The 22,877-nt window shown below is 36.2% G+C and overlaps 1 protein-coding gene across 2 annotated transcripts in view; it reads right to left on the bottom strand.

Annotated features, from left to right (window-relative positions):
• Positions 1-2,680: 2,680 nt before the first annotated feature.
• MS3_00009264 (uncharacterized protein) overlaps positions 2,681-22,877 on the bottom strand; it is a 43,942-nt gene continuing 23,745 nt past the window's right edge. The window contains exons 1-6 of one of the 2 annotated variants that reach the window (XM_051217615.1): positions 20,332-21,039; positions 14,464-14,562; positions 13,508-13,611; positions 9,514-9,837; positions 6,460-6,716; positions 2,681-4,881 (exon numbers count right to left, since the gene is read on the bottom strand). In XM_051217615.1, coding sequence (XP_051065029.1) covers positions 4,381-4,881; positions 6,460-6,716; positions 9,514-9,837; positions 13,508-13,611; positions 14,464-14,562; positions 20,332-20,765 — 1,719 coding nt within the window. In that variant the 5' untranslated portion in view covers positions 20,766-21,039 and the 3' untranslated portion in view covers positions 2,681-4,380. Of the gene's footprint in view, positions 4,882-6,459; positions 6,717-9,513; positions 9,838-13,507; positions 13,612-14,463; positions 14,563-20,331; positions 21,040-22,877 lie in introns of those variants that run through there. The other variant, XM_051217614.1, reaches the window with a different exon arrangement.

Consider the following 22,877-nt stretch of genomic DNA (forward strand, 5'->3'; position numbering starts at 1 on the left):
ATGAATTGATGATTCCTTTGTACTTCTTGAATGCTTGATTTCGATTTACAAATACAGTACATTCGTTTGTGGTTATCTAGTACTTCTTGATCAAATTGTGTTATTTCTGGGATTCTTAGTTAGCACTATAATTCAAACACTTCTAATTATCATAAAATGCCATAATATACTTTGAGTTAGGCCTGTTTCGTTTTTTAAAAAGCTTTTCAGATTAAAGTGTGAGAGAGTAGCCAAATAGTTGAGTATATAGTGCCAAGTGTAAGTACATACTTAAAGTGCACTCATGGAAACTATAAGTAAGCATCCTGGAATTCTGTTTCAGATGCTAGATCCTCAGATATCACTTAGTAAACATCTCATTATTGTTATTTTATTTTGGAAACTGGAATTCATAATTGATGCACCGAAAACGCCCACTTTTACCATAGTTTGTAATTCCCACTTACAAGAACCTCAAATTTCATTGTTTCTATTCCTCTTTTAGTACGCCATTATGTGACAATTTCCAAGGCCGTTTTTGTGCTGTATATATACGCATGAGTTGTGCGCTTGTCTTTTCGCGCGAAGGAATACTTGTGGGATTCAATTTCCTCTCGGTTGAATCTGGTCTTCACCCTCCAATTGGCAGGGCTGGGGCCTAGTAGGATGGCTTAGCTTGACTTACTGTTGTGTTGCTAACTTTCGTTCTGTTCGTCCGTTTTAGGTGATATCGTGATTTCTTCAAACCTAACAATATCAAACATTATATCAGGAACCAAGAGCTGTAAGTAGCTTAGTATTCCTCGTACCGATCTAATTCATCCATTAAAAGCACTGATGTACAATGAAATTATGGACTGAGAAATACCGAAAGTGCCAAGCTTTTAGACGACCGAACAGAAATCAATTAACGCGATTGTGTATTTTCTTCAGTGAAGTAGACGACGCGTGTTACAGATGTCAAGTAAGCACGTGACGAAGGCAGAAGGAATAAATATTACAAAGTGTGTGGGTAACCAAAACAAGATAAAATAACAGTCTGTGAGGTCACTGATTGTCATTCTGATTCACGTAAGGAAATGTAGTGATTCAAGATATAGCTTTTGAGATTTGTTTCCGAAGACTATAGTTGGTCAATCAAAATGGTACAGATCCACAAACGCTTATTTCGTAGATTTTCAGTCGCATTGACTATCTATCCTCTCTTGCCTTGTACCCTTTGGCGAACAATCATGTGTCTCAATGGAACAAAAAGTTGACATCAAAAAGTAGGGTTATAAGTTTGCATCTAGTTCTATCAAACATCAGTCGTTTATTGATGCTAACACAATAATCAGATTTGACTGGTAGTCTGTCTTGTAGAATGTTTTCAAATTTTCAGGTAGTATGGAAGTCTCATTTCTGTTATTGTACTGAGTAGTAATTTTATGTAGTGAGAATACCATCGACCGTAAACTGTCAGTAGTTGAGTGACGCTGTTTGAAGTGAAGGGAACAAAGTAGCGAAATTACATTTTACACTCATTGCAATTCATATTCAATCTTACTTCCATTCTTAAATTAATCTAATGTTTACCCAGTATAATATTTGCTTTATTTTCAATGTAATATTTCAATCAGTTCAACACTGATTTATTTTTCTATGGTGTTTCTACAACATGACATATTGTCTGTATCAAATTAACGTGAACTATGGTCAGCATGACGTGCAACTTGCAACGTACAATTTCCTTATGATTTCATATATGTGACTTCATTCTAATTAATAATCGAGTGGGTATACAAATCAATATATAAATGAGTGTATTTTCTACTAGAGTGGTCGGTGTCGTGTTTTTGATGTGAATAAATCTTCATTTGTACCAGCAGTCTATTGTGTTTTTACTTCGTGTCATGTAAATTGTAGTGGTAGTAGTACAAATGATAAACGAAGCGTACATAACATTTCTTAACATGTCAATAAGAAAACATCTAGTTTTAAGGCAGGTGGAGCTAATGATATAGTGTCATACAGCCTGAAATAGCTTTAACGTGACCTTGATACTATAAATCACTTATATAAAAGCTGGAATTAGGTTTTTGTTTCCAAACTGTTCCTATAATTTTAAAACTAGGAACAATGCATTTGGAATTTAACCAAACTTGGAAGATAGATAAACTAGTTTATCGAACGGTAGTTTTATCGTTTCACAATCCCCTTTCCTAAAGTAATTACAAGATAGTCTGAAATTTATATTTGAACAAACTATTAGTGTGATGTTATCTATTCTATTGAAGCATTAGAAGGTAGACTTCTTTATTCGACTGACAGACAACAGATATTTTTATGTCCGATCTACGTTAGGAGCTAATAACACCTGAAGACCACGAAGTGCTGAACAGCTGTTCTGTCTAAACAACAACGATGAGAATGTAACTTACCAAGCACATTCTCGGTTTGGAGTCATACTTTTAAGTGAGCATTGGTGATTCTACTTGACCACGTAAATCGAAGTAGATGGGAAGGGATTCTTCCAACTATGATACTTACGATATGAAAATGTACTGATACAATTACAGTCAACACCAGGTTCAGGTTTTACAGTGAGGATGGTGCTTTACTATGGGATCAAATAAACCAACTTTTTCTAACTTATGGATCTGTGACACATGACGGTTTTCTTATGTCAACTATGAGAGTTCACCCTACGCCCAATTCAGTTAACTTAACAAGTTATGGTCACAAAGCAGAGCGCTGATAACCGGTTTACTAATGAAAACTAAACAAGACATTGTTCAAATGAATGTCATACAGACAGAGATTTATTAAACTGATATCAAAACCACACATACATATCGTATCGGGAAATTCATTCTTACAAACCGACTAATTGATTACACGTATCTTACTTATAACAGCAAAGCAAAAAACAATTATCACAATAAAACCATTAAACATAGACAAGTTATAATAATTTGGAATCGTTACGAACAAAATTATTAGCCTAGGATGGACAGATAAGTCAGTAATAATAATAATATAGTTGATTCGAAAGGATAAAGAGGAAAATTTCACACACATGTGTATATATATACACTTGCAGTTATTCCTGTATCCAAAATAAAAGAATAACAAAGGTGTAAAGGAAGCAATAAATGCTTTCGATTTTGAAAATATACAATTATTCTTTGGAGGGAAGGGGTAGGAAAGAAGTAAATTAATGAGTTGGATTGGATCATTCATTATTCAAGTAAATTAGTAAACTAAACTCAATGTTAAAAATATAACCCACCATATATTAAGTTAGAGTCAAGAATGCTTGAACAAGTCATCCGCAACACATGACGAATACAAACAACTACGTGAAATTTATGAGCTAATGTTCTTCTTCACCTTCTTCTTCTTATTATTATTATTATATAATTTGAAATACATTTCAGAAAACAGAAGAATTTTAATAAAACAAAAGGAATGAATCAGTGAACTGCATAATAAGTCGGTGAAAAGCCACATACACAACACAATCACCATAGGAATTAAGATTATGATATAAATTTACAAATCATAAATAGGAGAAATGAATGAAATTAAGTAAATGAAGGAATACAATTGAGAAGAGAAATACATTAAAGATAAGTGGAGATAATAAAAAATAATCTATCATTAATGGGAGAGAGAAAAAAACACAAAAATGCTTTGTTTAAAACACCCTGAGTTATGGCGATGCTTGTTGGTTGGTTGTATTGATATATTTACAATACAGATTATTTGTAAATGCAATACTTCGAGTATGTTAGTTAATTAAATAAAATGCAAAATTAATCACAATCACAATAGATATTTCAATAATTAAATAGACATTTCACATTTCAATGCCTCAATGTTTGATTTTGACAATAATAATAATCATCATCATTAATGTGAAATGAAATTGTTCTTATTATCATCTCTATTAAATGCATTATAAATGAATAATACAACTATATTTAAATAAATTAAAATGGGGAATAATTCATCCGGTAATTATTTGAACAACATTAAACATAAATTTCCATTTTTCTTTTGTTTTTTAAAAATAAAGTAAAGATGAGCAAAAAAAAAAGAATAATAATCTGATTACATTCAGGTAGATAGTTTCAATAATTCATCAATCAATAACATGGAAATAAACTGCACAACCAAACAAGAACTAAAAACTAAATTCAATCAAATACTTGTTCAATTAATGAGTACTTTGGCGCAGTAATTTATCTCTTGATAATAGACGTCCACTACAACATTTCGATATAGCGGAATGAGTACCGTCGATATTGATCGACGTTGTGCTAGATGAACTTGTTGTGTCAAGTGGTATTGATTTGGCTGGTTGATGTAGACTAATATCATTATTATTAACAGTTGTGATGGAAGCACTAAAACCAGTTAATGCTGAATTAGCATGTTTATAATTAGTATCAGATGTGACAAAATAATCTTCAAAAATTCAAATAGAACTGAGAATGTAGGACGTTTTTCTGGACAGCTATCCCATATCCGTAATAACATATCATATATTGGTTGTGGACAATTCACTGGACGTGGCATACGATAACCAGTACTAACTTGATGCAATGTCTCTGTGTTATTCATTGATGGATAAGGAACTTGGCCTAGTGTAATTAATTCATAAATAACAATACCAAATGACCAGACATCTGATTTTATTGTAAAACGACCCATTAATGCAGCCTCTGGTGCTGTCCATTTAATTGGGAATTTTGTACTTTTCTGAGCCATATATGTAGAGTAGTGATCTTCCACCATACGAGCTAAACCAAAATCAGCTACTTTAACACAATTATTTTCTCCAACTAAAATATTACGTGCGGCTAAATCACGATGAATATAGTGCTCTTTTTCCAAATAAGCCATTCCATTAGCAATCTATTATGATAAAGAATAAAGACAAAACAGAAAACAGATTAGGTAATTAGAAATGCATAGTAAATTGATCCACACACGGAATCATCAGCACTGGAGGATTGGTGTCTGATAAAATCTCAGCACACATTCGAAAAGCCAGATAGATTTACGCCAACTCTCGATACTTGTGACGCAAGTTAGACAACCGTCTACCAACCAGTTCCTGAGTATAGTGTGCAGAATTCCTCACTGTATTACTCTATGCCTGTGAAACTAACTAAGGTAGTAAAGGTTGTGAGCACACTGCGACATTTTAATTATACTTACATTCAAAGCGCTCTTCCTGAATATTGGGATAATGGAGTAGGTGATTACGAGATTAGACGCAAGGTACTGGGTAAATATGGTACATCAACTGACAATGTAGTGAATATTGATTGACTGAGGAACATGAGTTGAGTATCCCCAAATACCGTCCATCTGGACAGGCGGTGTTTGCAGCTGTAGTCATAAGTTTTTAATTCAATATGTTTACCCAGTATAATATTTGCTTTATTTTCAATGTAATATTTCAATCAGTTCAACACTGATTTATTTTTCTATGGTGTTTCTACAACATGACATATTGTCTGTATCAAATTAACGTGAACTATGGTCAGCATGACGTGCAACTTGCAACGTACAATTTCCTTATGATTTCATATATGTGACTTCATTCTAATTAATAATCGAATGGGTATACAAATCAATATATAAATGAGTGTATTTTCTACTAGAGTGGTCGGTGTCGTGTTTTTGATGTGAATAAATCTCTATTTGTACCAGTAGTAGTAGTAGTGTTCTATCGCTTTAAGTACAAGTAATAAGGGATCCGGATATAACAACGTTATGGGTGGTTTATACCTTCGTAATGAAGTTGTAAGTTTACAGGATTAATACTTCCTATTGCCGAAGAGTCCGAGAGGATAGAAAATGTACACTGAGGTTTGTTTGTGATAGAATGGATAAGTAGTTTAGTGATTGACTGTTACAACTAAACTGATATAATTAACGGTATCATTAATTTATAAATTACAAGAACTAAATATTGATTCCTGTTCTAGCAAAAATCTGTCTAGTCAGTCCGTGGTGCATGCAAAATACAAAATTTAACAAGGTCCACAAAACGCGATGAATAGAGTTCGCCTTATATGCATAGTAATCTATTATTGCACTGCATTATATTTTATAATTGTATGGTTATTAGAAAGTTTTATTTTATTTAAATTTCACACATTTAATCATTTATCAGGCAGATGTATTTGCATTAAAAAAAACAACAATAACTCATAGTCTCATAAGATCTAAGTTCATATACATCATAAAATCGACTCTTAAGAACTGAATTTTGACTCCTGAATGATTTGTACACTTGATTCATCGTATCCTTTTAACATACATGTGAACTAGTCAGTTTAAAATGACTTGAATGACCTACCCTACTAGATGTAATTTTCTTAGTGAATTAAATGGTAAGATATTACGTATAAATCCAATAATTGCTTATACTGTTCATTAGTATATAATAGAAACAATGATTTGAAAAATATAAAACATTACCTGAGCCATCATATCAACCAACTGATTAATCAGTAAATTTTTTCCAGGTCCATCACGAAGATATTGTAGTAGACTACCATTACACATTAATTCAGTAACAATATAAATAGGATCTTCTGTGCATACAGCATATAATCGAACTAATTTCGGGTGTTGAGCTGCACGCATAATACGAGCTTCTTTTAGAAAATCCTCTCTAGTCATTGTACCTTGTTTTAAAGTTTTTACAGCAACTTCTGTAGTGCCATTCCATGTACCTAGTTAAAGAACATCAAATCAACAAAGGAAATGTTGTGATATTAGTATAATGTTGGGATACAACGAGTAGTTAACCACTGTTTACCATAGCCACAGGGTATTACATAAACATGCGCTGGGTTACCAAATCGAACTACGTAGGTATTTATATAGTGGTTACTTAGAACCTGGACTGATAATCTGTGGATAAAGGAAATTGTCAGCACAATAACATTTTAACCAAAGATTACTGTTTTCCTAATTCTCTGCCTAATAAATTCAAACTAAACTAGGTGTGAAACGTATATGAAGTTTTTTGTGGAAATCCAGTTACCACAGAGAACGAACAACATCCTCTTCACCTCAATACCTATGATACCTGAGATTAGAATAATCCCCATCTGTGTTAATACACTTCAAATTATGGAGAAAAATTTTCAAAACTACGAAAGAAGTCGCCTATACGGTCCCTGAATAATCCGAATTTGTTTCAATACAGAAATACTGTAGATAACCGTGCCATTTATTGTCTGATGTAGAAATCGATTTGTTCAATATAAAAATGCTTCGATTTGTGAAGCAAAATTACAAAGGCTAAAGAGTGAGATAACTAACGTGTCACATTTTCCAAGGTGATCAACATTCAAATTACAGTTGGAAACAAATAAGGCATTTGACACTAAAACAATGGATCAACTCACCAGTATTATAAAACAGGGAATTATCATTAGTACACGGCTCCTAAGACTGAGTTTTAACTTACGTAAGTCAACAAAGGCAGTTATTTTAACCAACCTGTTAGCTAGAACTCTAGTAACTGAAAAGATAAGGGTCACACAACACAGATACAGATGTAATTCAGGTGTGATTAAATGAGACACAAATATCGATGTTAGTTTATATTATAAAAAAAATCAATACAGTTGGTTTTTTTCTTCCAGGTTAGAAAATAATACACACATCTTAAAGAAAATTACTGTTTGTCATCTATAAAATGAAAGCATAAGTTAAATGGAGGGTAAAAACTGGTTTGGTTTGACTTAAAATATACTTCCAAATCTATCAGGATCAAGAAAGGGGCATTTAAGTAATCGCGCAAATATCAAACCGACATGTTTTATGGTTAATATTAGTGAACGAAACACCACTTAGCACTTACAAGCCCTTAAGACTGAGGAAAAGACATTTACTTGTGAATGTGAGGATGAAATGATTGTGAATGAGTTCACAGAATTATGAGGTAGAGCGAGATTTCGCGGCAACATTCGTTAGTGCCAAGATTGAAGAAGGATTAGGGTTATGGTCGGTATGAACTAACTCTGGACCAAAAACCTTACTTCGACTACTAACAGTTAAAAACACATAGTAGTCAACTTAGAAAAGATCGTTACCCGTCTAAAATCCATGCATTCCCAGTAAATCCACTTATTTTTTTTTAACAAAAATTAATGATTTATTATGGCTTTTCTGTGACTAACCTACTTATGAAATAATCACTTGGTAGGGGGAACTTTAAACATAGAGTTGGTGAGTAAAGTTGTAAAACCAAGCACACAAATACCTTAAACATCGATTTGCAGCGGGTTTGGGCGCCCGGGCAGTATCCCAGCCCCCACACAAACTTAATGATGAAGTGTGGCGCATACATATTTGGTGCTTTTTTGTACCAATGTTTGTGTTTAAATAAAAAAATTTAAAAATATATCTCGGTTAGTGAATAATGTGCTATCTACATGTACTGTAATGTTTGTAGCAATGAATATGAACTAACCAGCGTACTGATACTTCAGCAAAAACAGTGGACGAATGAACGCAAAGAGTGGTAATAAACTCGTGATCTGATAATTAAAGAATATAGTAATTACTCGTCATTTACTCTTACAATTTGTCAATTCTTGCATATTACCTATTATTCTTTACTGTTCTCCATTATTCTTTCCCGGGCTTTTGAGAAAAGACTTTGCTGTATTGCGGAGAGTGCTGAAGGCAGTTAGCAAGATGTGTGGTGAATCTTTCGAGGTTATAATTAATATGGTTGTGGATAGACATCTAAAGTCATGCAAACTCCTGGCAGGTGTTATTTTATCAGATACTAACCATCCCCTTCACTCTTACCTTTCTCCTTATATATCTTCCGGTAGAACGAGACGTAATTACATTAAAATCCATGCACGTAAGCAAAAGTATAAAAGTTTTATAATACCTTACCTAGCAAATATACTCTGTGACGAACAGGTTGTTAGGGTTAACCTGCATTATTAACATGTCTTTAATTTTAAAAGTTGTACAGTTTTTCGGTTTTTTTTAAACCTTTTTTGTATTTGTTACTGTTTTTTGCGTAAGTAACTTGTTGAAATACCCTGTGCTGAGAATTCTATATTGTACCAAAATACATTATTGAATAAAGCCATTAATAATATTAATAATAAAATTCTTGAAATTAAGATGGATACGAATGGTATTGGAATAAGAATAAATAGGAAATGAAACACAGTTTAAAGAATAAGTATAAAAAAGTTAATAAATGTTCAAATGAGACATCTAACCATCCTTATATGCAGTTCAACTAAGTAAAATCTTATAAACTGATCATTATATATACTTAAGCTTTCTTTTTTGGCTATTTTTGTTATATATTCCTAAACAATTTCTGTATGTTAAGTTGGTAAACAGTATTGAGAAAAAACGTATTGACAGATCTATTAGTGTCAGTGAGATACACAAATTGGAAGAAAGAAAAGTGGATGCAAACAATCGTTAAAATAAACTAACCTAACAAAATATCATGTAAACCATTATACATATATATATGCATACCTTTCCACACTTCACCAAATTGTCCAGCTCCAAGTTTTTCAGTCAAAACAATTGAAGATTTAGATATTTCCCAATGATCTTTTGTTTTAACTGATAAATCTGAGGTTATTGGTGGTGGACATAGACATGCCCTTGTAAGTTTACAACATAAACCATGTGAATCAATTGAGTAAAATTGTATTAATTCTTGAAGACTAGAAAAACTACACTTGGTTGTAATATAATAATAGCGATAATCTGGATGTTTGATACGATAATGTTTCACTGTATTCATAATACCGGATAATCCACGTTCTTCATCTCGTACAGATAATGTTAGGGAACCTGAGAAGAAAAATATTACGGGAAGTTACCTTTTAAAAATGATCAATATCGTGATACGGGGAATTATAACAAAGAGATAAAAATTAGATCTTGTCCGAGTAGATAATCAATGGAAATATGGTTTTAAATTATATGAAACGGTAAATAATGAGATATTAATTGATAATTTGACCTAAAATTAGGAGATATTTATTACAATTAAAATTTACTTTATCGATCGAATGAAAACAACAACAACTAATTTAAAAACTAATAAGGTCACAAAAATGAGCAATTGAATCCCTATTCACTCAGTGATTAATGAACTTAAATGTCTAACTTGAAGCTTTCAACCGTTAGGATGTGAGTTTGATCAATTTCAATAAGACTTAACATCAATAACATGAGATATTTATATGACTTAAATTTATTAGCCTACAGAGTTTTCTTAAATAAAATTCTACTTGATTAAGATATTTAAAATTAAGGGGAATAGTAAACATGTGTAAAACTTTATGAACAAATTTCCACCTATCAATTATATTTCTTATTTGCTAATTCTTAATGTATGAGAATAGCACTCTGAGATATCGGTGACAAAATGCTTGTGTTACCAATAATTCATTTCATCTTAACCACGAACCACTTCAATTCGTGATGTTTCCATAAATTACTTGGATGTAGCTACTGAACCTGTTTTTACCAGTTGAATCCAATAAGAAAAATATGTGAATTCAGAAATATACATGAGTAAGTTCCTACAAAATATATCTCATCACAATCAAATATAAGTGAGTTGTATATTGCTTCCTATTAGTCCAAACTTCGCACAAGAAATAAACTGTGCATACCTAGAATTGGAAACTCTTCGAAATATCCATAAGGATAAATATCACTAGAATTATTAGTAGTGGGAAGTTCATATGAGCTGAATGACAGAGTTAAACAATTTAGAACCTAGGACTAATGTGCCGATATTCTTAATGATCTATCATTTTACATACATGATATCTATGAGCCCGCCTATAACAGAATGTTTAGGCAACACAAATTTAGACGAGAAACGAACACATTGGGACCACTACTGTATATTTTAAGCCTATTGACTGATTTCTTATATTCCTCTAAACCGTTTTCAAACCAATAGTAAAACATCTTTTCAAGTGGCCATAAAATTAAATAAATGAAAGTGATTACAGCGCAAGTATTTGCCTTTTCATAATAATAGAGTTCTAGATTTATTCGTTATAATTCAAATTCAGTAGTCACTTTTAATATAGGAGAAGAAAGAAATGTATGTAAGATAATCTTATTTATGAAAAAAAAATCATTGAATCATCAAATTGAGTTTAAAAGGAAAACACATAGTTTATCTAAATGAGAGAAATCGCAGGAATTATGTCGCACTTACTCTTAAGCTATTAAGATTACAGACCAACATATAAAGCGTAAAGTGAATTCTCGGAGGCCAACCCATACAGAAAACGGACAAAAAATAGAGTAAACCATTCATGCTTTGTTAGTTTTGTGGTGAATAGGAATTATCCCACCATTGTCCTTATCTAGATCATATATGAACCAAATCCAGTCAATAAAGTCATAGACGCCATACTTTAGAAAATAATGCAAAAGTTTAAATCTGGTTTCAAAGTACGTCCTCAAAGATTTGAAGTGACTTTAGCTCGATAGTGAAAATTTGTCACTGTTCACATTAGTAGTATGGTAAGCCTTTCAATTGAGACACTCTTTGAATTCATAATGATATACAGTTAAAAAAACAGAAATTATTTGATTGACTACAGTCGATACCAATAAAACATGCAAAATGGAAAGCCTCCGAACGAAACTGAAGAACAACTGGTAAGTGTCTGTGGTATCAAGTTTCGAGATTTGGGAAAGATTTTATCTCATTAACTGTGCACTAATAGATTTATTAGAACTCGGTTGTACAGATAACGGCTAGTTGTGCGACAGTCACAATAAAAAGTAAACTCAATACCACCAATAAAACAGGTATAGTAAAGGTTCCTGTCGAACTGTTGAGCAACACAGCATTTACATGTTTCAGGAAATGTTTCACCAACTTAGCTAATGGTGAAACAGAATCTAAGAATACACCATCGTATGACACATTAAAAAGCTGGTTGAAGACTTCAACAAAGCCGTATAATGCAACAAAAGAATGACTAGACCGAAGTCTTTACTTTCAGGTTGCAGTGCATTAGTCTAACGATCTGTTGAGATCACAGACAAGGTGACTTTACGTCGTGACCCCAAATGTCCTGGTACGGCTGAGAACGGGGAATTCGCTCTCCCTCTCGAAATACTTTCACATGGCCACGTGTACATCCACTGCCATGGAAGTCCTACACACTGCCTTCTCGCGGCAGTACTTTTGTTTACGAAATCGAGAGGACGAAAAGCGAATGCCCGGTGCCTTAACTGGGTTAATGGGTACCGAGAAACCACCTAATAGAGTTGTAAAACCCTGATTCCAAACCAATGGTGTACAGGGGCTCCACGATCCTTGAAGAAAAAATGGCGTACGAACCAATTATTGGTCACCGGCTACCATGAGACTGCATCTCCTGACGTTGCTCCACTGCCTTGTGAATCAGGCCTTTAGGTCAAAGGCTCCGGGTGTGGCTCCTTAAGAAGACCACCTGCTTCGGCTTGGGCACCTGAGCAGTATCACAGCCCACACACAAAACAAGTGAATTGTGTGGCGCATGTGCATTCGGCGCATCTTTTTGCCAATATTTGTGTTCAAATAAATAAATAAATAAGACTTCACATCAACAAATATGAACACCTAGTTTCTTCGTACCAACTGATATACATATTGTGGAAAAACTGTAGACAGAACAGGAGGGAGGAGTTCCAAAAGTTAAAGTACCTAAAATAAACGAACTCAAGTAGAAAACAAACAAATCCTCAGCCTGTGGTGTTGTGGACATGGTTACGAAATAGGTAGTGGGGAATCCCTAGGACCCCATGCATTTATATGCTTGGCTTTAAGCCACGTATTTTCCTGTTGAATATAGCGAATTGAGATACAAATATGGGGCTCACAAGTTGAAGTTATAACGTCTTAACTATGATATCAAAATTAATAGATCGATGTGAATCTTTGGCTCATGAGAATTATTTTAACAAGAAACTACTATATAAATTACAAATCAATCAACCAACTGCTTTTATAGATATAGTAACTTTTGACACAAAATAGTGCTAGAGTATTTCTGTTGCTTAGAATATAACGGACCAAAAAACAAATTAGCAGTAAACTATTGTATCTTAGTTGATAGGACAGTGACCAAGTGATCGAATAATTCAAATTCAGTGAAAAACCAAGATCTACACTCAAATCCGGTTGTTGCATCAGAAATTCAACCATATAGTTTCCGCTTAAAAACAAAATAGAAAAGCTAAAGAAAATTGTAATTCACGACAATCTTATCAACGACCACAAAATATAATGAGATTTGGACCAGCTGCCGATTACTGTAGGCACTGATATTATAATACATGCTTAACAAGTTTTATAATTCTTAAACGAAATACCTAGAGTAGTTTTAAGACTTATGAAAAAACAAATTTATTGCTGAACAGCTTACCGAAAGTTACTCAAAATCATGGTATAATATATGAAATGTTTATTTAATGAGATAACATTTTATGGTTGACTTACCTTGGCTGGTTTCACTTTCACGTACTAAAAACACGCCTTGCGCATTGCCCTCCAGTAGTAGTAGTCTTTCGGAGTCCTTACGTGACAACTTGGGCATAAACCATCTATATGTAAAATATATATTGGTAAATATTCATCTTTGACTCAAACTACACTAAGATAAGTAATTGCTGATAAGTTTATAGTGGTTTTTCGGACCGTTATTTTTTATAATGAAGGCCATCACTAAAGTAAACACTTTATAACAAACTGTTTAGTTAGACATGCTAGAGGAAATTAACACCCAACTTTGATATCCCCTTGCATTCGTGAGTATGATGATTAGGATAACTAGGTAGGGTCTGGAGCAAAAAAACTTACAGACAACCTATCTTTAGGTAGATAAGGATCTAGAAACAACATACTTTATTTAACAAGTACTTGTTGGAACAGTTTAGAGCTAAATGATTCAAACAAAAAGTCCCACCACTGATTCAAAGCCTTATGGATTAGAATTGCAGATCCATATTTATTCCTGCTCTATGATCATCATGAATCGAAGACATTGAATTTTTGATATCTGAATTTCACTATCTTCAGATCATTGATCACACCTAGTGAAATTACTGATCACGGAATATAAAAGGTGAATGCACTATCCTCTAGATGGAAAGTAAATCAGGTGATTAGTTTTATCGAATGAAACAGTATAATTTTATGCACGTCCTTGGCAAATACCGGTTTGCATAAAAGCACAATAGTAGTTTCAGTGATCAACGAAGTCCTAAGAAAAAATTGGAGATTCCTGGTTAATTAGTAAAAGAGAATGAGTTTTACAAAATCATGAAACTGATCTATGACTTCAATTTTGAACCACGTGAGTATTTTTGTTACCTTTTTTAATAGGTTATATACTGAGTTGCATATAAGCGAATCAAGTGAAATTTAAAAGAAAAACAGTTCAACCGGAAACATACTCTTCAGCTTCAACTGATCCTTTTCTCGCAACAAACGAGCTTGGAACATATCCTTTCCTACCGGAACTTAAGTTCTGTACAAGCCACCAATCTGAATCACTGAAAAGAGCAAAAAGTAAGGACATTACACAGAATTAATAGAGAATTTACACGGTTTGACACAGGTACTTTTGATAATAATTCCTAAGAAACATATTGCAAAAACAAGCTAAAACAAGAGAAATATGGACAACCTCATGATATGATGGGCAAAAATTACTAAACACTGGTTTCTTTGTGATCACTATTCCCTAGCCCTAATTAATTATCCATTTATGATGAGAACTTATCTTGATTCAGTACTTTGTATGTAAACAATAGCTTCAGTTTCCTTTTACATTAAGGTTAATTGGGCAGTTCTGCCTTCTAAAATTTGTTTGTTTGAGGCTTGAAGGTCGGCTCCGTAAGCAAATTATAATATAACCACATCTCTGCCACAATTATATCAAATTGATCGCTTTGTAACAGGGCTCAGCAACCACGTAAGTTTGCAGGTGTTAAACATTTGGAGCTTGTCAGTACTTTATTTTTTATTTGAACACATAAATATTGGTACAAGAGGGCACCAAATATATATGCGCCACACAAAACAATGGGAATTCAAAGAGAAGGAAAAAAGGTGAGGAGAGTAAGGAAAATAATAAAAATAAATAATAAAGAACAATAACGAACAAAATAAGGTAAGGTAGCGTAATAATAATAATAATAATAATAATAATAATAATAATAATAATAATAATAATAATAATAATGGGGAAACGAAAAGGTACAATCAGAAGAAATCTTTCAGTTAAGGAAGATACAACCACTTTTTATGAAGAAAGTAAAAGAAGAATATCTGATAACGTCTCTAGCCATTGTGTTGCACCATCTCTCGGACCCCAGCCAGGGAGTCGTGAAGGACCAACATAAGCACACCCTTTGCAGATTTCCCTCATACCACGACACCATGTCATACACTGACCACCTCTCCGCTTTTTCCAACCAGTCCCAGAGTCGGCAACTAATGCACAACGAGGAATTCTCTGGGACGACATTCGTAGAACATGTCCAAGCCATCGAAGTCGGTGTTTCAAGATGGTAACACCAATCGAATTATCGCCTCTGCACCCGAACACACGATGCCGAACCTCTGCATTACTGACATGGTGTTGGCACTGGATGTCAGCAATCCTTCGGAGACAGCGATGATCGAACACAGAGAGTCGTCTAACGTCCTCAACTCGGAGAGGCCAGGTTTCACAAGTATAGAGCGAAACTGCTCTCACCGACACGTTGTAGATACGACATTCTACAGCCAGACGAACATCACGAAGGCGCCAAAGGTGGCCCAGATTGGCATAAGCCGCTCTGGCTTTCACTATACGTGCATTGATCTCATCACTCACACCCCCACCAGCACTTATGCAGCTACCCAGATACACGAACTTCTCAACTACTTCTATCTGCTCACCATCCAGGGTGAGTACAGGATTAGAATCCTGCCAGTCTTGTAGAAGTACTTTGCACTTCGAAGGTGCAAAGCACATACCATACCTACGGACACTGATTGCCAACTGATTAAGTGCGGATTGCATGCCTTGGGCATTATCGCACAGTAAGACAATATCGTCCGCATACTCAAGGTCGAGAAGTCTTTCTCCAGGCAACAGATCCACACCGCAATTACTTACATTCATCAGAGCTGTTTCCAGAATGTCATCGATGGCAAAGTTGAAGAGGAATGGTGAGATTGGGCAACCCTGCCTAACCCCACTGCTCGAATGGAACAATGGAGAGAGGTAGTTGTATGCCCTCACTCTGCCTGAGGTGTTTGTATATAGGGTTTATAAAATGTTAATAAACTTCTCAGACACACCCTTCTTCAATAGACAATCCCAGAGAACAGTCCTGTCCAACTAATCGAAAGCAGCCCTGATGTCAAGAAACAATACGATTGTTGGCCTTTGATAAGTATGACGGTGTTCTAGCATTTGGCGGAGGGTGAAGATATGATCATTACATCCTCGACCAGAACGAAACCCAGCCTGCTCCTCGCGAGTCAATCTTTCTCGGGTTTTGAACAACCTACGAAGTATGACGGAAGCCAATAGCTTGGACGCAATCGGAAGTAGACTTATCCCCCGATAGTTGTTACAGGAACGACGTGGACCCTTTTTAAAGATAGGGACAACTATCGACTCATTCCATGACGTTGGTACACTCTCTAGCTCCCACACCTTTGTAAACAACGTCGTCAGTTCCTTAGTCAGAAAGTCACTACCATCTTTAAAAAGAGCCGGAGGTAAGTCATCTGGGCCAGGTGATTTGTAACGCTTCAAGAGTTGGAGTTCCTTGCGGACTTCCTCCTCGTTTGGTGGATCAGTCGTCACCGGCCGTGGAGGGCAGGACAGTCTGACCGATGTTGCCGGAGCAGCAGGCCAGTTGAACTGCCCTTCGAAAAATTCTGCCCATCGTCCAAGACGTCGATGGATGTTAGTGGACAGCATCTTGTCATCCTCGCAGATTGTTTAGCTCACACCAAACTTCTTGCTGCCAGTGGCTCGGATGAGTTGGAAGAGCTTCCGGTGATTACCAGATGCAGCTGCTGCTTCCAGCTCATTAGCACGCTCCGACCATCAGGCTTCTCGGTCCTTACGCAAGCTTTGCCCGAGTTCCTTACGTAACATCCTTCGTTTGTGGTCAAACTCACGGTCACCCGGAGTAGACCGACGGGCTTCAATGAGTTGTAAGGAACCAGAAGAAACCCAGTGCTTATAAGCGGGACGTTTCGCGAACCCACAACTGACTGTACCCGCCATTTTCATGGCGTCATGCAATTGCAACCAATGCTCATCTATACTTTTCAGTGGAATGGTAGCTAGTCTAGAGGCTAGCTCGGTTCGATACTCACTTGCAACAGAAGTTGCAACCAGCTTGCTAATATCAATCCGTTGATGGCGGTCACTTCGTTGGCCACTGAAAAGTAAGGTAAGATTAGCGCAGACCAAAGCATGGTCAGAGTCCAGATAGGTACTCCAGAAGGAGCGGCAGTCTTGTACACAACCACGCCAGCGGTAGCTGATCGCGATGTGATCAATCTGAGTCCAGGCTTGGGATGCAGAGGGAGGACGCCAGGTGGCACATCGGCGATGACTGTGCCGAAAGTTAGTGCTAGCCAGAAACAGGTTGTGGTCTGTGCACAGTTGCAGTAGACGGTCCCCGTTATCTGACCTGCGACCAACAAGTCCCCATCGGCCACCTAAACGACTCTCTTCTGTGCCTAGACGCCCGACCTGAGCACTCAAGTTTCCGGCTAGTACTACAATATCTGTCGAACGCACTTTCTGGAGAAGAACAGATAACTGGTGGTAAAACTCATCCTTGATTGCATCCGGGCTGCAATCTGTCGGGGCATAGGCGGAGATGACGAAAAGACATCGTTTCTCACGTCGATTTATTCTCACTTTGATGGTACTTTCTAATCTAACAGCACATAACCGACTGTTAATGGGGATCCAGTCGATTAGTGCTGCCTCAGCTCTAGCGCTTAGTGCGACACCAACACCAGCAAGACCAGACGAAGATGCCACAGGGTCCCCGGATAAGCGTACGTAAAACAAGCTTTTTAAAGCGACAGATGGAGAGCGAATTTGTAGTACTTCACCAGAGTCTTGAATACGGGTCTCGGATAGACAACAAACATCGATATTAAGACTTTCCAAAGACATAGCCAGCCCTATCTGTTGTCCGACCTGCATAAGTTTGCGAACGTTGAAGGCAGACAGTTTGAATGATGCACGTGGTTTCAGAAAAACTGCTTCAGTTCTCGTATTCGGTGGTAACATACAATTTTCAACCGGACAGTGACTCGAGAACGTTTAGATAGAGCCGAATTTCCACCACAGGCGAGCTGCTGTATAAGTCGAAAAATAGGTATACACAGAGTGGGGATAGAGGGTGAATAAATGACGTGGGAAATAATAATAATAACAATAATAATAATAATAATGTGAGTCATTTGATTGTTATTCGGAGCAAGAAGAATATTTTCCATAAATAGACAGTTCATCATTTTTTGTGTGTGGGCTGTGATACTGCCCGAGTGCCCAGACCAAAGCCGGTGGTTTTCTTAGGGGGGCACACCCCGAGCCCTTGACCTAAAGGTCTAACCCACAAGGCAGTGGACCATCGTGAGGAGATGCAGTCCCATGGTAGCCGGTGACCAAGAAGTCGGTTCATACGTCATTTGTTCCCACAGGATACTGGAGCCCATGTGCAACATTGGTTTGGGACCCGGTTAAAGCGCCGGACATTCGCTTTTCGTCCTCTCATTTTTGTAAACAACCCCCGCCACGAGAAAGCAGTGAGTAGGACTACACCGGTAGATGCTGTATACGCGTGGCCGTGTGAGAGTATTTTGAGAGGGGGAGAGGGCCCACCCCGCTCTCAGCCATACCAGGGCATTTGGAGTCAATACTGCCCATTTCATTACAGTAAAACAGGCTAGAATACGTAATAAGCTAATTAACAGTAAGTACATGTTCACATCAATGAATTACTGACAGGTTTTAAGCAGTATCTAACAAGTTCATTGATAACAGTCAAACTAGGACTTAGAATCATAACCAAAGTCGTTTGGTAAGCAGTGTGAGCCAAAGATATATATTAGTATACACTAAAATGAAGACAGGGAAAGTATCACACATAGATTCAGACTGATTTGATTCGATTGTAATCCTTGAACTCCTTTATTTTTACAGAGATATTGACCGTGACAACACACAAAGGTGAGCAGAAAACGTTCCTACTAACAGACCACTGTCATACGGTTATGAGCTCAAGTCAATACTCAAAAGAACAGTCAAGCTAAATTAGTACTTTACAGACTGTCATTTACTCCAAATATTATGCTAACAGCTTATTCAACTAACAATCTAAGCCGAATTACCACTATATATATATATATATATATATATATATATATATATATATATATATATATATATGCAGTATATATTTAAACTTCTGATTCGGAATGTTTATGGTTACATCTACAATGTAATAAAAGTTAAACACTTAGAAAAGCAACTGTGATTGAAGCAATCAACCGCGAAGTTGAGTCTAGTTAGCAAGTGATAACTGGATTAGACCTCCGGGTCAAACTCTCGGAGAGTGGTCCTCTAGGGAAAATAACCACTTCGGTTTGGGCACGTGGGTAGTATCTCAGTACAAATTCAATGATGTGGTGCAAATCTATCTCCGTGCTCCTTTGTTCCAATTTTTTATTCGTCCGAATAAGCAACTAAATAACAATGTTCCAGTAAGACAGGATATCGACGATCGTGAAAGGCGTCTAAGACACAAAAAACAATTGGAAATATCACCAAGATCACTAAAGAAACAGATTGTAGTACCAAGAATACAGTTTGTCATGAAAAATCAAGATCTCGCTAATGCACTAATCCTTGCCTTTTTGCTATCATTTAGTGCGAAAAAGATCTCATCTGCAGGTAAACATTTTTAGCCGAAAATATTTTTACAGATGATTCTCGTAGAGGCTAACAAAAATACGTGTAAAATCGTTAATATTTAGAGTCATGTACAAAGTGAAAATAAGGCCGTCAACGTCTATACATCCCCAGTCACTAAAAGTAGTCAAGGCAATAGCTATTAGTTTCCCGACCAAATGCTGGGTCGATGAAAGTAATCATAATGATTTCCTTCCATAAGGTTCAATAACTTCCGTCATACTATCGAAACGTGGTGTGAATTGAAAGCTTGGAAACTAAGATATGCAACGTTTTGAGTAATGATAAAGTTGTAATACGATGAAAAAAATTAACTTACTTGTCAGCTAACAGCAAGACTTCATCTCTTCTAGAAAGAAATGTTTCCTCCTCTGTCCGAGCATTGTAATCGAATAATGCAACATAATGTGTGGGTTTAAACTGCTTAACACTTTTACCACTAATCTTCGTAGTGGTTACAGTTTGTGTATCAGAAGGATGAGAAATACTTATTCCGAGGTTTGATGTGAGATTTGCTGATTGATATGGCTGCGCCTTAGATTTCGCACAGTTAACCAAAGGCGGACTGTTTTGAGAAGTTTCGGAAACTCTAGTTTTGCTGGATAGGGGTCTGGACGAAAGGAAAGGACTGATATCGTCCATTGGCTGTGAGACTTTAATGTCAACGCTATTGCTTATCTCACTGTGTCGAAAATTGAAATCTCTATCCTTTGCAGACATCGATATAACCATTCCTTGGAAACAATTCCCCATAACTTCCTGCAAACAGACGCATCTCAAATGCTTGACTTATATGTGGACAAATGTTTCGTTAATACTCAAACTTTGCGCAGCGGCTTACTGAACCAAAAGTGCTAAAGAAACCGAGGTCCAATATTCAGTTTTGTCTCAGTTTCGAAAGGAAAGAAAGCCAGGTGTCTTGTTTGATTCCCAGCAATGGTGCTCGCTCAGTCGATGCAACCTTCTTTTGAAAGCGTCAGCAGACGATATTCATGTCACTAGCTCTAAACGTGGATGACAAAACAGCGTGATCACTATTTAATAACGATGGAAGTATATTTAGGTTGGCAATATCTTCAGTCACATGAGTGATCACCATGTCCAACAAAGAAGTACTTTGGTTTGCACGAAAACGTGTGGGCTTGGATACATACTGAACTAATGTGTGCTCCATTCCTGATAACCCACATGTTTTGGTGCGAACCAAGGTTCTTATTTATTGGACATAGTAGTCACCCATGTGACTGAAGATATTGTCAGCCTAAATATACCTCCACCGTCATTAAACAGTGATCACGTTGTTTTGTCATTCACCTTTTGAGCTAGAGACATGATACACGATCATGTTAAGCCTCGTCTAAATGTATGGAGAGCTAACATATCAGCCATTCAGGGGTGTTCTACTAAGACAGATTGATCAGTAGATGGTAGCTAGTCAGTTGAAGAAGCATGGTCTATATCTAAAGTCAAGTTTAGTTCAGTTGCGTCCTCGTTTATACCATACCTGGTACCACGTAGACTGAATAACAGTTTACCACGGATAACTGAACGAGTCAAGAAATTTCCTAGATGTAGCAAAAGTACAGAAATATGTTCATCTCTACTGGCTTAGAACAGTACAGACCCAGCTATTGTAAGACTAGGAATGCTTGTAAACCGTTAATAAATAAGAAACAATTGGCTATAGATTGTAAAAATAGTCCTAAACGGTTATTCTCGTATATTGTTGGGGACGATTGATCCTCAAAACTCATATTTTGTAATCTTATCTGTATGGAGCTTGTATGCACATGTTTGCTTGAGCATTTCTTACCACACACGCACATAGTCGATTGACGAGCTTATCGACTAAATAGGAAAAATGTATTTGTAAAATCTCAGAGAAAGAGTTTGAAGTAAATCCAATGTTTCGCCTGACAATCTGGTCCAAGCTTTTTCAAGGAAAATATAATTATCGATTAAATGTTTTAAAAAACTTCCGTGGCAATATCGACTATATATATATAATTGATATATATACGTTTTGAATTGTGTTTGTTGTTATCGCACGTTTCTGGCTATTTTGCAGAATATACTTCCCATTCCAAGCTTGAACTTCTCTCTCTATTTAGCGGGGCTGGGACGCATCAAATAGCTAGCTTAATGGTCTTTGGTCACTGATTATTTGTTCTCGTTCGCAGATTAAGTGATCTCGTGATAGCTTCAACCTTAGCATATATAAAAAAGCAAACCCGGAGAAATGGTGGAATTACATAAGGTGCAAGAAAATCCGTTAATATTGGCAAGAGATGGTGCTCATATGGCTCAAGAGTTATCAGCTTATTTCAGCAAAGTGTTTTCTACCAGCAATCAGGAACGACCAACGATTAATTGTGATTCTGTTGGCTTGTTGATGGACTCTGTAGTTATTGAGAAGAGTGCTGTCTTAAGACTACTTCAGCATCTCGAACCTGATAAGTTCAGTGGTTCGATTGATATTCATCCTGTGTTTATGAAAGCCCTGTCGGATGAAGTTGCTCAACCTATAGCCATGCTATCTGATATATCTCTGTGGCAGTGCAGACTGCCCAGAGACTGAAAACACGTAATAATTAGTTCGCTGTGTAAGACTAGGGGTAGAGAAGTAGTTGGTAACTATAGACTCGTTAGTTTAAACAGTGCAGTCGTAAAACTAATGGAAAAGATTATTCGAATATCTATTATAAACTATGTGGAAGGTCATAACATTTCATCCAGGGACAAACGAGTTTTTCGGGAAGGCCTATCACGTTTGACTAATCTTCTCATTGAAAGAGAAGATTGAGCTGCATCAAAAGATAAAATATTCCTGTAGATGTGATTTTCATAGATCTAAGTAAAGTCTTT

This window comes from Schistosoma haematobium, chromosome 5 (genome assembly GCF_000699445.3).
Source record: "Schistosoma haematobium chromosome 5, whole genome shotgun sequence".
NCBI classification, from domain to species: domain Eukaryota; kingdom Metazoa; phylum Platyhelminthes; class Trematoda; order Strigeidida; family Schistosomatidae; genus Schistosoma; species Schistosoma haematobium.